General features: G+C 41.7%; 1 protein-coding gene across 2 annotated transcripts; it reads right to left on the bottom strand.

Moving 5' to 3' along the window:
• Positions 1–568: 568 nt before the first annotated feature.
• On the bottom strand, positions 569–17522 carry TAF13 (TATA-box binding protein associated factor 13). Of its 2 annotated transcripts, XM_075559006.1 has the most exons (6): positions 14138–17522; positions 11974–12218; positions 10683–10761; positions 4929–5026; positions 4117–4216; positions 1744–1884 (listed from the first exon to the last, which is right to left on the bottom strand). In XM_075559006.1, exons 2-6 carry the CDS (start codon positions 11998–12000, stop codon positions 1838–1840), a joined length of 351 nt encoding a protein of 116 aa, XP_075415121.1. In that variant the 5' UTR covers positions 12001–12218; positions 14138–17522; the 3' UTR covers positions 1744–1837. The 2 variants fall into 2 exon arrangements, with proteins under 2 accessions (XP_075415115.1, XP_075415121.1); XM_075559000.1 differs by lacking the exon at positions 4117–4216 and having other exon boundaries at positions 569–1884; positions 14138–14712.
• Positions 17523–17661: the final 139 nt, after the last annotated feature.

The following is a 17661-nucleotide window of genomic DNA, read 5'->3' on the forward strand; positions in this document are numbered from 1 at the left end:
GTGAGTTTTGAGTTAGTCTATCACTTACAACCTAAAAGAAGCCTAATAAGCTGTCCTTAGTATTTAATTCTCTGCTAAAAAAACCTCACATACCAGGGCCATTATCTAACAGTAACAGTCCTTAAGCACATGGCACCCCCTACCTCTCAAAAGCCCACACCTAGGACCATCCAGCCAATGCCAACTCACAGCAACCCTCCAGGACAGAGTAGAATTGCCCCTGTGAGGTTCCGAGCTTCACGGAAGCAAAGTGTCTCATGAGAGACTGGTGGATTTGAACCACTGACCTTTCTTTAGTATTCATGTGCTTAACCACTGTGCTACTAGGGCTCCCTGCTCTCCATCTAGGGTAATTGTTAAAAGGTTAATGGCTCCCAGTATAACTCCCCTACTGCCAGTTCCTTCCCTTCCGGGTGAAGCAGGCCTGGATTAGCAAAATCAAATAGTGGTATATTGACCAGCAATTATTTCATTCCTATTCTTGATTTGAGCTGGTTTTAGATGTGGACACTTTGCCATTGGTTTTTGCTTTAAAAAAAAGAAAAAAGAAACCAAACCCAGTCACGAATCTTCAACTCAGCTGTATTACAAGAATAAGCTAGAAAAAAGATTTTAAGCAAGACTCAGCAGCTAGTTATCACATCATCAGTAGTTTGCACGCTATCCCAGGATCAAAAAGGCTGACAGAAACCAGTCAAGTTCAAGCATTAATCCGTGAAACTTGTCACACTTTATTCCTTATATCAAGAGGTTAAGAAAGTAAAAATTTCCCAAATACTGATTTATAGAGAACGTTTATAAGTGGTGCACAAATGTTCAGTTTTACTTAGCATTCAGTGATCATAAAACTTTAATGCTTATTGTAAGTGCAATAACAATTTGATACAATATAGCTAAACACATGCAAAACCCGTCTATCCTGAACTACAAAGCCATTTCCACAGCCCTGTGAGTTTAGCTAAGTATACATTTCCACAATGAAAAAAGAACAAATGTGGTCATAAACCACTACCCCAATGCTTACCCTGACAGCAGCCTTTAGCAATGCCATTCCTAATACTGAAAGCATTTATTTTTTAAGACTTATCTGGAAGATCAAGGTCTCCAAAAACTTGACAAATAGCATGTATAAACCTCACAGGTTTTCAATAGAAAAAAATCTCCCAACTTTACTGAAACATTCATAGGAAAACTGGTCCTCAAAAGGTTAGCATTGCTATCTCAAGACTATTAAAGGATCTGTTAAGTCAGATAAACATTCTTACAAGGCCTGTATTTTCCTACATCATCTTCTACTGAAGAGACATCTAAGTCCGTTCACTATCTTTAACAATTTCCTAGACTCTTGTTGTCTAGATACCTGAAATCCAGTTCACCTCTCAGTTTAGATTTCACACACAAACTAGTCACGGTAGAGACGGCAAGGGCTCAAAGACTCTGAGCACGTACATACTACTTTGTCATTTAATGGCCAAAAGACAGCATGCCATTTAAGTGGGGTCATTAAAACCCCATAGTTAATTCAAGCACATAATAAATAAAGGCAGGTAATTGCAGGCTCACATACCAATCTATAATCAAAGACATGAAAATAAACGCTGAAAATTTTGTGCTCTGCCACGGTTCATTTGCATGGTTAAGTATCAGAATCTTACAGTAGAAATCGCAGTTACCAGAGAGAGACAAGGCAGCTTCAGAAAATACAAAACACTGTCATGATCCATAGTTTGCTTCGTCAAATGCTTTTCTAGCTCTTTTCAATTCTTCATTCATAGTCAGCAGGTCTTTAACCCTAGCAAACTTCCTCGGGTCCTTTCGGATCAAAAAGACAATATCTTCAACTTGTACTCGACCTTGTCTTCCAGTTGACATTGCCTTGTGAGTCTGTGAAAAGTAAACACAGGAAAGCCACACTTTCAAAGTCTACGAGTTCAATGTTTTAATTTCCAATGACAAAACCACAGGCGAGACGGGAGATTCTACTAACCACTGTACTATTAGATGTGAACCATCTTTCCGGCATGTCCTTAGTTCCTTTTCTAAGGCACTAATCATGCTCTTTATGTATTTTTTAAAATTGTGGCAAAAATATACATAAAAAACTTTCTCTAATTCAACAACTTCCACATGTATAATTCAGTGTCATTGATAATATTTTCAAATGTTTTTAATGCTTTATAGGCTTGAAAAATAAAGACAATTAAAATAATCAAATTCGATGTTGCCTTTTTTGCTTTTGATATATATTTTAATTGCCTTCATTTGCAAAAGATAATTTTCTAATTTTCTCTGCCCAAATATCCATTTCATTTTATGCTTTGAATCCTCTTCTTTCTCAATAGCTAATAAATACTTGTAGATTTCCTTAAAATTAAACAAATAAATCTCATCCCCTATTCTCAAATACTTGGGGATAAAGACAGGGCTTTCAACTCCATGAAGTTATACTCTCTCAGAAACTCTGATGGTTTGATTATTATTTAATATATACTTGTCCTATATAAAAGGTTTATCACAGCATTAGTTCTTATGACAAAAAAGGAACTAATTATGAAGCAATAAAGAGGTTTAAAAAGAAAAAAAAACTAAGTTAAAAAAAGCTGAATACAAAAAAAAATTTAAAAAAAAAAAAGCTGAATACAACACCCATTCAGTTAATATTATGAATCTATTATGTAACATTTGGAGCAATCCACAGCAATACAGGGAAAATGCTCTATCATTGTCTCAATTTAGAAAGTATAAAAATCTCCAAGAAGAAAATAAAATCCGTAATTCTTCCACTAAAGAGACTGATATTTTTGTATTTTTTTAAATAAAAGTTTTACTTTTTATTCTTTTTATTTTCTATAAAGTTTGGATCATATGGCATAGTCTCAGAGCCTGCATTTCTATGAAGGAGTTACTACTGTAAATTAGGAAAAAAGTTTTTACTGCATTCTTTGACCTTGTAATATTATCGCTCTTATTATTCTTCTGTACTAATAATCCAAAACACAGGACTAAAAAGTCATTAAAAAAATAAACACACGCCAAATTTGTTCATCTTAACCTTGAAAATAGATCTAAAGGGGAGAAATTTCATGAATATGGTTACTGAAGAACTGGTTAAAAAACATAATAACCTATAGATAATACAATAGAAAAATGGCTTAATGAATTAGAAAATAACTTGAATAAATTTTGTCACTAATAGAATAACTGATAAAAACTCAAACTATATATTGTAAAACTGAGTGAAATGTTTACCATGAATATTTACAATGATCACTACTATGTCAAATACTACATACCTTTTAATAAAACATCCGTGTTGAATAATAGATTATGGAACATAGTTTTAGGATTTTATCATTGTGACTTTATAAAACAAAACTCAGAGAAAGGGGTAGAATATGTACAAATACCCTACCCACCGCCCTCAAATGGCAGTGCACACGTGCCTCTCAGGGTTACCACAGCTGGCATCTTGTAAGGCAGCAGACTACCACAGCCTCCTTCCATAGAGCACACTGGTGGGTTTGAACCAGTAATCTTTGGTTAACCATGAAGCACTCTAATTACTGACCCACCAGGACTCCATCTACACATCCTTACTACTACATAGATCCCCAAATTTCCAAACTCACTGCTACGGAGTTAATTCCAAATCCTAGCATCCTTATAGGACAGAGTGGTACTGCCCCATAGGGTTTCTGCAAAGTGGTTGGGTGGGGGGGAGGGGTTACAACTGCTGATTTGCTGGTTAGCAGCTAAAGCAAACCCTACTACACTCTAGGGCTCCTTCTAAGTGTGTGTGTTTATACAATACACATATAGCCAGTGTGCTAGTTGGATGATTTTACGTCAACTAGACACTCCTGGCTAGAGGTGGAGTCAAACATGTCAATCAAGTGGTAGCCAGATGACACCTCCGTGGGGGTGTGGTCTTTTATATGAAAGTGAGGGACTCTGGGAACTGCCTCGCTTCTGCCACTCTGCCTTTCCGCTTGCTGGGACTTCACTAGGACTCTGTCTGCCACAAGGGGCAGCCCCATGTGGGCCGCTGGACCTTGAGAGCTGTCAGTGTCCTGCCATGCTTCCATCAGTCTTGGATGCATGTGAATCTGTACTCACTGGCTATGGGAGTCTCAAGAGGGGACGGGTTAGCAGTGGACTTGAAGTGCACTGAGCTGGGATGCCTTCTTGATGTGAACTTGGTGCTTGATAGAAAGTTCTGTAATATATATATACATGAGTGTCACTGGATTTGTTTCTGTAGACAACCCTGCCTAACACGGTCATGCATTATGATAAATGAAGTCCCTGTATAATGCAAGTAGTTAATACTTGGCTACTAACAAAGTTTCGAGGTTTAAAAGACTAGTAATCAACTCCTGGAAAACCAGCCACCCGATTTTCATGTGTAAAAACCCTGACACGTGAGGTCACCAGGAGTTAGAACTGCCTGGATGGCAACTATTAGTTGGTTTTTTTAAATGAAGAGCAACCTGTACCAGGGAGCAGTCTTCCTCAGACACTTACCTGGGTGTGGCCACGAAGGAGAGTATCATACTGGGGGCCATGAGGAAACCCTTGACCAAACCCCTCTGTCATGGCCCAGATCCAGGATTCCTACCAGTAACGATGCTACACTGATCTGCTGTCAATCACCTTTATGTGACTATCTCCTGACTTCTCATGTCCCTTTCAAAGCTACGTATCCCAGCAAATCCTTGGATACCATTATGACCTTGGGCTAAGGGTCTCCTTCATCTGATGATATGCCCCCTGTTTAAGACTTAATAAATGTTCTATTAAACAAAAAGAAGAAGAATCTGTAATTCCATTCAACAGAGACTCAGGTACACTTCAAAACCAAACTCACTGCCATCAAATAATCTCAGACCTGCCCGTCAATGAACTAAGGCCAGTTACCAGAGACTTACCATCTCCGTGATGAACTCCACGACAAGGTCTTCAAGGATATCCACTGACTCCGTGTAAGGGTTCTGGTCGTCCCCAAACCCGTACATCATACATCTTACTGTGTCAAGAACAAATACGCACTTTTTAATCAGCTCAACAATATGTATAACAATATGGATTTTTCCAAGTAAATGAGAACTGAGTCAAGTTATAGATAATATTGTTATAAGAATATATTTACATCATATATTCACTGTCTCCAAGTATGAATTTGGTATAAAAACTTTTTATGTTCAATTTTAAACTAGCTGCATCTGCAAGTAATTCACTTTTCTTTCCTTTTTTTATTTTATTGGGGGCTCTTACAACTCTTATCACAATCCATACATATATATCCACTGTGTCAAACACATCTGTACATATGCTGTCATCTTTTTCAAAACATTTTCTTTCTACTTGAGCTCCTAGGGTATAAAAACTTTTAATCACAGTCCTATGACCAACTGTTCCTACTGAAGCCTCCAACATGCTATTTCAAATCGCTTCATATGCCTGTCAGAGCTTGACAGTGAAAAAGGAAGACCAAACATGAACTAACACACTTGAACTGTGGTGCTGGTGAGGAACAGTGAATACACCAGGGACTGCCAGAAGGACAAACCTGTTTCAGAGGAAGGACAGCCAGGATACTCCTTAGACGCTAGGACGGCAGGTTTTGTGTCTCACGTACTTTGGGCATGTTATTAGGAGTGACAGAGTCCTGGAGGAGAGGACTGTGCTCGGGAAAGCAGAGGGTTAGAGACAAACAGGAAAACCACCAGTGAGGTAGAAGAACACAGTGGCTGCAGCCAGGGACTCTCCTTAATACTCGCACAGCCCAGAATACATGAATATCGCCCTAACACATGTAGCTCACGTAAGCCTCTCAATTCTTGGAGAGAGGGACTACTTTTATCCTTATTTATAGGTGAGAGAATTAATGCAAAGGGCTAAGTGATTTATTCAGTCACACCACTAGTAAGGGAAGGAATGTGAACTTGAACCCAGCTGTCCGGCTCCTATAGTCCACTCACAGCATATCATGCTCCTCGGGAATTCAGAGCACATGAGATCCAGTGTGGATTCCATAACCTCTTAGTTTGTCCATGGATAGTTTTTGAGAAGGCCCTGGGCCCTCTTGAACAAAATTTTTACACATTATCTATATAAGTGCTTAATTTTGGATCAGATTCTCCAAGGGGTATGTAAATTGTTTAAATGTTAAGAAACGATCCTAATGTTGGAGACGTCTTGTATCTTCATCTGTGTGCTCGTTACAAAATTCATCCAGCTGTTTCCTTACCACTTTGAAGAGTACACAGCATTGTATGACTATGAAAGTGTTATATCAAAAGAGGAAGGAGCTCCTGGAAAATTTCTACAGACAAGTATGGACGCAACAAGAAGAACCGATGTGTTTGGAAAACAAAGCTAGTAGAGCGCAGACAGAAGACAGTGGGTGAGTCACAGGGAAGAAGAGGGGTGACGTGGAAGTGGTCAGCCTGAGACAGAGAAGAAGCCCAGGGTTTTCTTGGAAAGGGATTTTGGAAGATAGAGGAGGAAGAAGAGAAACAGAGGCAATATTTCTGTCTCCTTTCTGATTTCCTTTTTTGGTCCCCCTGCCTGCCTTCCCCCCCACTTTTTTTTGAGGGGGGCGGAATTAAGATTTGAAGAAACATTTCCAAAACAGTCTCAAACTCACCGCCGAAGAGTGAACTCCAACACACAGTGACCCTGAAGGGCAGACCAGAACTGCTCCTGTGGGTTTCCAAGATTGTAACTCTTTAAGGGGGTACAAAGTCTAGTTTTTCTCTCAAGGAGTGGCTAGTGATTTTGAACTGCTGACCTTGAGGTTAGCAATCCAATGTGTAACCACTATACCACCATAAACTGGTATAAAACATAAACAGCTAGAGGTATTAAAAAAAGTACAGCAATAAAATGTAAAAAAAGAAAAGAGGAGATAAAAAAAAGAAAATGATTAGGGCAAAGAATGTACAGATGTGCTTTATGCAATTGATGAATGTATATTTATGGACTGTGATAAGTGTTGTATGAGTCCCTAATAAAATGTAAAAAAAGAAAAGGAAAAAAAAAGAAAGAAAATGATTAGGGAAAAGAATGTGTGGATGTGCTTTATACAATTGATGTATGTATATGTATGGATTGTGTTAAGAGTTGTATGAGCCCCTAATAAACTGTTTAAAAAAAAAAACACAGCACAGCATTCCCATATAGTTGGATATATCTAGCTCTCCTTTAGAATGTTTTATAAAACCATAAACTTTTTAAAATTCAAGCAATTAACCTTGTTATAATACAAGTACAGAACTTATTCAGATCCTAGTCTTTCCACGAATGTCTTTGTTCCAGGATCCAATGTAGGCTCCCATACTGCATTTAGCTGTCATGCCTCTGTAAGTTCAGCCCATCTGTGACAGTTTCTCGGTCTCTCTCATTACCTTGACACGTTTGAAGAACACTGGGTGTGCCTGATGCTTTCTGCATGCAGTGCAGTGAATTATTTACTGTGGCTCTTCTAGCCAGAGTCTCTTTAACTCCCACCACGAGATCCTTTCCTAATGGGTCCAGGTAAGAGAAGGTGGGGAAAGACACTGATAGAATTCAGCCGTGAGTCACTGTTCAGTGTTGAAACAGTTCATTGTGATTGCCAACCTGCTGGGTATGAAATGATCCAACTCAGAAGCAGGAAGAGTGGAGCATCTCACTACTAGCAAGGGAGAAAAGTCAGAGTGGAGCATGCCCCTTTGCTCCTGAGATCCGTGTGCACGGAACCTCCTTAATCCAGGAAACAGATTTGACACACCACAGGACCAGCAGAGAAGCAGCAACAGTAGAACCAGGAGGCAGAAACACGAGGCAGAGCAAATAAAGCTGTATGCTTAGGGGCAGGAGTCTGGCTTGTGGAGCGGGTGCCAGTGGGCACTAACTGTGGGAGCTGGGTTTGCTGACCCGTGAAGGTGAGTGCCTTTGGGTTGAGGGTTATAATAGAGTGGCATGCCCTTTAGGCATTTACTGGCAGCCCTAAAAGAACTTTGTAGCATTGCCTGAGCAGGGCAGAGGCCAAGTCAAGAGGGCAGGTAAAGGGTTACCTGTAGGCATGGCAGAGAGAAAACTGTTTTGGTTGAACTGTATCCTGAGCATTTCTCACTTGAACTTGCTCACTTTTGTAATAAACCCCATAATCATGAGCACTGGCTGTGAGTTCTGTATGGTCATTGCAATAAATGATCGAACTCTGCAAAATGGTAGAGCATGGGGAAAGCAGAGTGTTGTGGGAGGAAACGGCTGGTGTCAGAATAGGGCTAAGAAGGCTAGGATGGAACGCTGCACTGTGGCACTCAACCGTGGGAGCTGGGGGAAGCTGGCAGAGGCCAGGTGGGATCCCATGCTGTTTCTTTACTTTCCCGTGATTGGACTGAAGTTACTTTTTACTGGGGAAGACACCTGCCCTTCTCAATGTATGCTATCAGGAGTTAAATAATGTCAATGGGTATTTCTGATGACATTAGTTGTGATTAATTTGTGGTAACTGACAAAACTCTCCTGTAAACATACTATTTCCTTTAAATATATTGAGAGAACTATTTCTCACTCTCATTTTGAGGGGCAGAATTCATCAGTAACAAAATCTTTCACTGAGATAGGATAACTTTCACTAGAGAAGAAGTATGCAAATTATATTAATTGAAGGGTCTGTAAAGGTATTAACAAATTCCAGGGAATGTCTTCACACATATATTAACTTTTTTTAAAAAAAGAGTGTTTAGGAGTACAGGTCTTGATCAGTGAGCTACATGAAGGTAAGACAAGAAGGCTGTGAGGATTCCAAGTTCTTGTCTTCATGAAAATCAAGCAATCCGAGTAGAACAAAGATCGCTAAGAACTGATTGTGCATCGTCACCCCAGGGCCCCTCCTGATGCTGACGCAAGAGAAATGAAAACCACATACAAATGGGGTACACAGCATCAGAGGAGTGATTGAGCAAGCTCTGCTTTAGGGGAGGAACAGAGCGCCAGAGAAAGATGTGAGGGGTTATTTTTAAAACATACTGACTGTGAAGGAGCATTACCTACTTAATGGCTCTTCTAATCACTTCCTTACAGAATGGAGCGGGGCAAACAGGGTATGGGAAACACTAAAGGGCATTGGTCCATTCGACCATTCCTCTGATTATACATAAGTGAGTCATCTCAGAAGCAGGAAAGAAGGAAAATCCCAAGAAAGAAGAGCCAGGAGTGGAGCACTTGTGACGTCCCTGCCTGAAGGGGCAGTCAGCAGAGGCCACAGCAAGAACCTGAGTCAGAGCAGAGGAACCAAGCTGAGACCAAGAGGCAGGGTAGAAAAGCAGGGCTGAGATCCTGAAGCAGAGACCAGGCTTTGGGGCCCACAGAATAAGGCAGATGCCAAGAGACCACGTGGCTGAAAGGCTGAGAATCAGAGAGAGACTTGGCTGGGGCTGGGGTGAGGAGCTAGTGTGAACAAAAGGCTGTATCCTTCATGCTTCCTGATCCTGACTTGTTAGCTTCACGAATCAACCCCCATACTTATGAGTATTGCCTGTGAGTTCTATGTAGCCATTGCAATGGATTATCAAACCCAGCAGAGTAACAGAGGGCATAATAATGGGAAGAACAGCTACATCAGAACTGATTGGTGTCTGAACAGGGTTAACAGGACTGAGGCTGGAGGCATGTCTGACCTCTGCCTTGTGGCAAGCAGCCTTGAGCCGATGTGGAGTTGGCTTCTCCTCCCACTGAAGCGGGAGGATGTCAAATGTTGCCCACGCCTCTGCCACATTGGGTTACAAGAATGTTAAGAAACTGGTCAAAATGATTAATTAAAAAAAGAAACTGGTCATATCTGACAAAGCATAAATCTCACCACCATTCAGTCATTTCTCACTCAGAGACCCTATAGGGCCGAGATGAACTGCTTCTGTGTGTTCCTGAGGCTGTTAATCTTTATAGGGAAAGAAAGCCTCATCTTTCTCCCTCCAGAGTGGCTGGTGGGTTCAAACTGCCAGGCTTGCAGGTAGAAGCCCAATATGTAACCCACTATGGCACCAGGGTTGCTGTCAAACTCATAGTTGTAGCTGGATTACAAAGACCTTGAACTGGAAGACGAAGAGCGCGGTCTGCTAGGACCTAGGACAGATGACCCAGTCATGGCAGCTCTCCTTTCCTCTCACTACAGCCCCAAAGGGTCAGCCCTGTCTACAGAGGGAGCAGGAAAGAGGGCCAGTTTATTTTATCTCAGTGGTCTGACAATGCCTCAGGCGGTTCACCTACACTCCTGTCTTCTCCGAGACAGGAGATGTCAAGAGACCACGTGGCTGAAAGGCCTCAGCGCAAACCCCAACTCTGTTCCTACTGTCAGGCATGCATCTTTGCCTGCAACTCAAATTCAAAGGAGTTCTTGCTCCTCGCACTGCAAAAGGGAAGGACAGGGAAAGTCATGGAGATACATGTTTTTCCATCCTGAATGGAAACATGGGCCCATTTCCTCACTTCAAAATTATACACAAATTGGAGTTGGGAGCTATCTGCAGTTTAGATGTTAAACAAAATTTTACAGGCAAGTTAAAAAAACAGACAGAGATATATATTTCCCCCTTACAGAGACACATTCAGAACAATAAACTGACTTTGATGAGTGACTGGGTCCAAAAGCTTGTATAATCTAGGGCAAATCATTGTCAAATACAACTTACATTCTTTGGAAAAAAGTCGCTTTCGTTTGCCCTGTCCACCTTCTGCACCTCCTCCAATTTCTTCATTTTCTTCCTCAAACTAGGAGTGAAATGTATACATTGAAATGTCAAATGATTGCATTGCATTTTATTTTTTTGTGTTAATTAACATTATTTTCCCTATTATAAACACTGATATCAGCCCCAAAACTCTAAAGCAAGCAAAAAAGCAAAAAACAAACGTGAAACTTTAAAGCAGTGGTTCTCAACCTTCTTAATGCTGTGACCTTTTAATACACTTCTTCATGTTGTGCTGACCCCCAACCATAAAATTATTTTTGTTGCTACTTCGTAACTGTAATTTTGCTACTGTTATGAATCGTCATGTAAATATCTGATATGCAGGATGTATTTTCATTGCTACAAACTGAACATAATTGAACATAATGCAATGATTAATCACAAAACAATATGCAATTACATTGTCTTAAGCGACCCCTGTAAAAAGGTCGTTCAACCCCCAAAGGGGTCACGACCCACAGGTTGAGAACCGCTGCTGTAGAGGGTCTTTAAGACTAGACCAATTTCTGACTCATGAGGAATACTTTCTACATTGCTCCTAACAAATACTCCAACTGGCTCTCCTGAAAGAGTTACAATGAGTGAAAGAAAAAAAATTAGGGGGGGTATTAGTTGAGATTTAATACACACATCATACCAAATTTCAATCACATCAAGTAGTGAACTTTTTCTTCTTCCTTTAACCAACTAAGTTGACCCCCTGCTAGGCGTAAAGAGAGCAGGTAATGAATTAACAGCCAACCTCATTGTAAATCGGCAAAACTACTATTTAGCAAGTACAGGGCTAGGAGCTTTCCTTATGAAGCCTTACGCCCATTTTATGCGAAGGAAACCGAGGCTCAAGGTTCCGTAAGTTGCTCGCAGAGACTTTGCGAGCTCTTATCTTTCTACTACTTTACAGGAAGTCCACAGTTCCCGCAGCAGTTGTAAAACTACGCGGAGGCTTCCCAAAAAAACTGTGGAAAAATTCCGTCCTAATCCCGTTTTCCACGAGCTTTTCGAAACCACGTATTGAGTCTGGAGTCTAAACGTTCCAAGGGGTGGATGGGAGCTGTTAACCCAATCCAAAGGGGAAAGGGCCACCGTCCTCGGCGCCCGTCACGCTCTGCCTCTGCGGCGGGAGCGTCCCCGGGCCTCCCGGGCAACAGACGGCCTCGTCTCGGCCTCGACAGCCGCCGCTTCGGGCCGGAGCGCGCAGGGGCCACAGGGCGGGGGCCCAGGCGCCACTCACGTTGGGGTCTTCTTCCTCATCTGCCATCCCATCGATCGCGAAACCCAGAAGACGCCACCGGCTCGCTCTCGGAAAGAGGCTTGCCACTTCCGCCGCGTCACTTCCGGTGACGTCACGTGGGCGGGGTCAACTGGCTCTCCGCCGCGTCCGAGGACCAGTGCCGCTCCCCCGGGCAGCTGAACCAAAGCCAGCGCTAAGCCGGGAGAAGCGGATCCCGCCATCCAGCAGAAGCCATTTGAAATTAGCTGAGAAAATAAATACATTAATTTAGTTTAGTTAGCTGAGAAAAGGACGTCGTGGACTAGGTAGCGTGCATTTCGTCGTCATCCTTAATTTGGTTCAACGTGTGGGATGACCATAGTTTTCCTGATTCGGAACCGCGAAGCAATAGGTCTTTAAAGGACCAGTCAGCGGTCTTGGGATGACCGACGCCTGTACTTAGACCATTTCGGCAAAGTACGGTTCCGCTGTTATTTATGGCCAAGGTCAGTGTTAGCTATTGGGTCTATGGTGCTTCGCTACCACCTCCCAAGGGGTGACACCACCTCTTCGCCAAGAGGGTTTAAAATTTTGTGGGGATGTTTTGGGTCTTCAAAAGGAGCAGTGGCTTGAAGGTAAACAAGCGGCCATCCAGCTCGGAAGCAACAAAGCCCACATGGAAGAAGCACTCCAGCACAGGTGTCGATGGGATCAGGTATCAGGCATCAAAAATCCAGAACAAAAAAATTATCATTGTGAATGACGGGGAGTGCGGAGTGGAGACCAAAGCGGATCTGTAGACAATTGGACATTCCTTACAGAATGGTCCTGTGGAGAAGTCCAGTCAGTCAGGGTGCAGTGTAGCACTGATGAAACATACAGCTTTCCTCTGGTTCTTTAATGCTTCTTCTCCCCACTGTCATGGCCCTAATTCTACCTTACAGATCTGGCTAGAACAGAGCGTGTACATGGGTACAGATAAGAGCTGGAAACACAGGGAATCCAGGACGGATAAACTCAGGACCAATATCGACAGTAGTCATACCAGAAGGATAAGGGTAAGGTGGGGGAAAGGGGAGAACTGATCACAATGATCTATCTCTAACCCCCTCCCAGGGGCAGGGACAACAGAAGAGGGAGTAAGGAGAAACATCAGACAGTTCAAGACATGAAAAATGATCATTTATACAGTATCATGGGCTCATGAGGGAGGGGAAAAACGAACTGATACCAAGGGCTCAAGTAGAAAAAAAAATGCTTTGAAAATGATGATGTCAACATGTACAAATGTGCTTGATACAATGGATGGATGTATGGATTGTGATGAGAGTTGTATGAATCCCCAATAAAATTATTTATAATAATATAAATAAAAAGAAACTGCGGGGGAAGGGAGACAGTGGTCAGTGTAAGATATGAAAATAATAAATAATTTATTACTTATCAAGGAGTCACGAGGGTGGGAGGGGGAAGAAGGGTAAAAAGAGGAGCTGAAACCAAAGGCTCAAATAGAATGTGAATGTTTAGAAAATAATGATGGCAAATATGTACAAATATTTGATGCAATTGATGTATGGATTGTGATAAGAGATGTGAGAGCCCCCAATAAAAGGATCTTAAAACAAAGAAAAGGAGCCATGGTGGTGTGAAGTGGTTAAACGCTGGTCAGCTAACTTGAAAGCCCATGGTTTCAATCTACCAGTCCCTCCCGGGAAGTGATCTGCTTTCTGCCGCCTATGGAAACCCACTGGGGCAGTTCTCACTGTTCTATAGGGTGGCTAGGAGTCAGAATCCACTCGATGACAGTAGATGTGGGGTCTGTTTAAGTAATTTTTTGTCATAATGATTGTGGGGGGGGGATAGCATTAGCAGGCTAGATCTAGGAATATGAGATAACCTGCAAAAATTGTTCCACAATAGAAATGATTTCTGGATGCCCACTGAACATTTATGAGTGAAAAGCATAGTTATCAGAGCCTAGAATCTCGCTTTGCTAACATACATACAAAAAGATTTCCGTACACTTTTAATGTACATTGACTTTTCTAGGTAGGCAAGTACTTTAAAATGGGCTGCATATTGTGTTTTGCATTGTGTGAAATTTACCAAGAGAGGACTATTTCAGGAAATAATGTTTCCAAAGGCAACAACATCCCTTGTAATAATTGGAATAGCCAATACTCACCTGAGTCGGTCTGCATGCTTAGCTCCTGTGTTTAAGATGACTCCACACAGACGTACCAGCACCTGAAATCATGACACCCACCAGTCTATTAATACCTGAGCATTTTTGCATATTGAAATGTGTTGTTTCAGTGTACATTACTATATTTAACCCTTATGTTACAGCTAGGCATTATATATGTTTCAGTTGTTTGAGTTGGTCCATGTATTGGCTATTAGTTATTATATTCGTTGCCAGAGAGTAAGCTCCAACTCATGGTGATCCCATGGACAGCAAGCTGAAGCACTGCCCAGGCCTGCAGCTTCTTCACAGTCACTGGAATGGGAAGTCCGTTCTTGTAGCCACTGTGTAATCGCCTTCAAAGCTAGAGGGCTCCAAGCATATGTCAGACAATAGTCTTTTTCATGCTGTTTTTTCACTGGCCAACTTTTAGAAATTGATTGCCAGATTTCCTTAGTTTGTCTTCCTGTGGAGGTTCTGATGAACTCTGTCTACCATGGGTGGCTCTGCTGGTATTAGAAATACCAATAGCAGCTTCCAGCTTTGTACCAACATGTATGTCCACACAGTTTGACAAACTGACAGATGCCTGGGCTTGGTGAGGTAGTCTCATGGACTTCTGAATGCTTTTTAGAATTTTCTCAGTTATCGTAAGAAGTCCTAACCATCTACATCTCAGTAATGCTCATGCTCCTTGGATGAGCATACGGGATGAGAAGTCAGATGGGTTGGCTTTGAAATCCCACCTCTACTACTTACCAGCTGTTATCTTGAAATGACTTCTTAATATATCCATTTCTTCATCTGTGAAATGAGGATACTAATAGTAATAAACTTATGAGTATTGTGAGACTTCAATGAGCTAATACCTATAAAATATTTTGAATAGTACCTGGCATGTAGTAAACATATCCTAAGTGCTCACTGTTTTTCAACAACTTACCTTTCAGTATTTTCTTCTGTTGTTCTCCTTCATGAACCCTCGGATCCAGCTCCACATGACTATATTCAATTATTCAAGCAATAAATATTTTATCAAGCACTTGTAGAATGTTCCATACTTGCTAGGGGGCTCTGCATTAAAATGGTAAACTATGCAAATACATAAGCCATGGATCATGAACTTTACAAGGTGAGGGGGACATTCATGAAGCAGTTATTGTGCTTTGGGTGTATGCTGGAGAAGGGAAGCTCAAGGCTGAGAGAGAACCTATGATAGATTGAATGGTGTCCTCCCCAAATATGGGCTGTGGATCCTAACCTCTGTAGCTGTGGTTATAATCCCATTTGGAAATGGATTTCTTGGTTATGTTAGTGAGGATATTAGTGTAGTATATATCTTAGATCCATCTCTTTTGAGATATAAGAGATTAAACAAGCAGGCAAGCAGAGATGGGAGGAAATAGGTTGCCATGTTTGGGAAAGTGAAATTTCCTGATATGGTTCTTCTACCCATACTTAAAAAAAATTTTATCCATAGTTTTTATAGCCCCTAAAAAATGACTGGGCCAAAAATAAACACGCGCAAATACACACACTGCCATCAAGTCAACTTCGACTCATAACAACTCTATAGGACAGAGTAGAACTACCTGTGTAAATTCTAAGGTTTTAAATCTTTACTTAAACAAAAAGCCTCATCTCTCTCCTGCAGAGCAACTAGTGGGTTCAAGCTGCAATCAGGGCTCTTAATGAGTGGGTCTCAACTCAAAAAACTCAAACTCAATGCCATTGAGTCGGTTCTGACTCTGCGACCCTGTAGGACAGAGTAGATCTGCTCCTGTGAGTGTACAACCTCCTCTTTCCCCTGCAATGACTGGTGGGAGTATGAAAACAGGTGTAGAGTACTCTAACTTGGGGATGGGTCAGGTTTGCCATTCTACTGGGTTTAAAATGAGCTGTTTCAGAATCAGGAACAAGGCAAACCACAACCATCAAGAAAGGAGTCACCAGTGGAGCAGGTGTGAGATCCCTGCCACAAGTGGTCGGGACAACGGGCAGCAGAGCCTACAGCGCTGGAACCAAGAAAAGAGAGCAGAGGAATCAGCTGAGCCCAAAAGACAGCAAGGGAGTCAAACCAAGACCATGAGACTAGGCAGGGAATAGCCCAGCCCACAGCATGAGTAAAGCTGAGTGCCTTTGGGCAGGAGGCTGGTTTGCAGAGTAGGGTGCCCTTTGGGCATCTATCAGTACTGAAGGGGCTTTATGAAGTAAAAAAGGACTGAGGTAGTGTTGAAGGAATATGTTCAAGCTACGCTGAAAGCATTAGTCAAAAACGAGGCTCTAGGAATTGATGGACTATCAAATGTTTCAAGAGGCTGGTGAAGCATGGAAGCACTCATTTGTCTACGTGCGGAAATCTGGAAGACAGCTACTTGGCCAACTGACTGAAAGAGATCCATCTATGCCCGTTCCAAAGAAAGGTGAGCCAACAGAATGCACAAATTATAGAACAATATCATTGATATACACATGCAAGTAAAATTTTGCTGAAGATCATCCAACAATAGTTGCAGCAGTACATTGCCAAGGAGCTGTCAGCTGCCAGAATCAGAAGAGGACATGGAGCCAGGGATACCATTGCTGGTGTCAGATGGGTCTTGGCTCAAAGCAGAAAATACCAGAAAGATATTGTGTTTTATTGGTTATGCCAAGGCATCAACCACAGTTGATGGATCATAACAAACTCTGGATGACTTTGAGAAGAGAGAGAATTCCAGAACGCTTTGTTGTGCTCATGCAAAACTTGTACATGGATCAAGAGGCAGTGAGGGCAGAACAAGGGCATGCCGTATGGTTTAAAATCAGAAAAGGTTGTAGCCTCGCACCACACTTGTTCAATCTGTATGCTGAACAAAGAACCAGAGAAGCTAGATCAGGTGAAAAAGAATGTGGCATCAGGATTGGAGGAAGGCTCGTTAACAACCTGCAATAAATAATATGCAGATGACACAGCCCTGGTTGCTGAAAGTGAGGAGTAATTGAAGTACTTATTGATGAAGCACCACCTTCAGTGTGAATGACAATTCAGTGTAAAGACCCAAATCCCCACAGCTGGACCAATAGGTAACATCATGATAACTGGAGAAAAGATGAAGTTATCAAGGATTTTTGTCTTGCTTAGATCCACAATCAATGCTGATGGGAACAGCAGTCAAGAGTTACATGACTTTCAGTAAATCTGATGTACAAGACCTCTTGAGGGCATTGAAAAGCAAAGGTGTTACTTTGAGGACTAAGGGGTGCCAGAATCAAGCCATAGTATTTTTTTAAATTAAGAGATCATTGTATTGGGGTCTCTTACAACTCTTATTACAATCCATACATCAATCACATAAGGAATATTTGTACATATGTAGCCATTATTCTTTTCTAGACATTTATTTTCTATTGAGCCCTTGATATCAGCTCCTCCTTTTTACCCTCCCTCCCCCCACCACCACCCTCATGACCCATTGATAGATTATAAATTATTATTTTCATATCTCACATTGACCACGGTCTCCCCTCCCCCACGATTTCTG

Source organism: Tenrec ecaudatus, chromosome 1, assembly GCF_050624435.1.
Source record: "Tenrec ecaudatus isolate mTenEca1 chromosome 1, mTenEca1.hap1, whole genome shotgun sequence".
NCBI lineage: Eukaryota > Metazoa > Chordata > Mammalia > Afrosoricida > Tenrecidae > Tenrec > Tenrec ecaudatus.

Excerpts from the sequence above, each read along its gene's own strand:
- TAF13 (XM_075559000.1), bottom strand. The coding sequence starts at position 12,000 with ATGGCAGATGAGGAAGAAGACCCCAAC. Across the intron at positions 10,762-11,973 it reads ATGAGGAAGAAGACCCCAAC|TTTGAGGAAGAAAATGAAGA; the intron begins GTGAGTGGCGCC and ends TTTCACTCCTAG. Across the intron at positions 1,885-4,928 it reads TGGAGTTCATCACGGAGATG|ACTCACAAGGCAATGTCAAC; the intron begins GTAAGTCTCTGG and ends TACTTTTCACAG.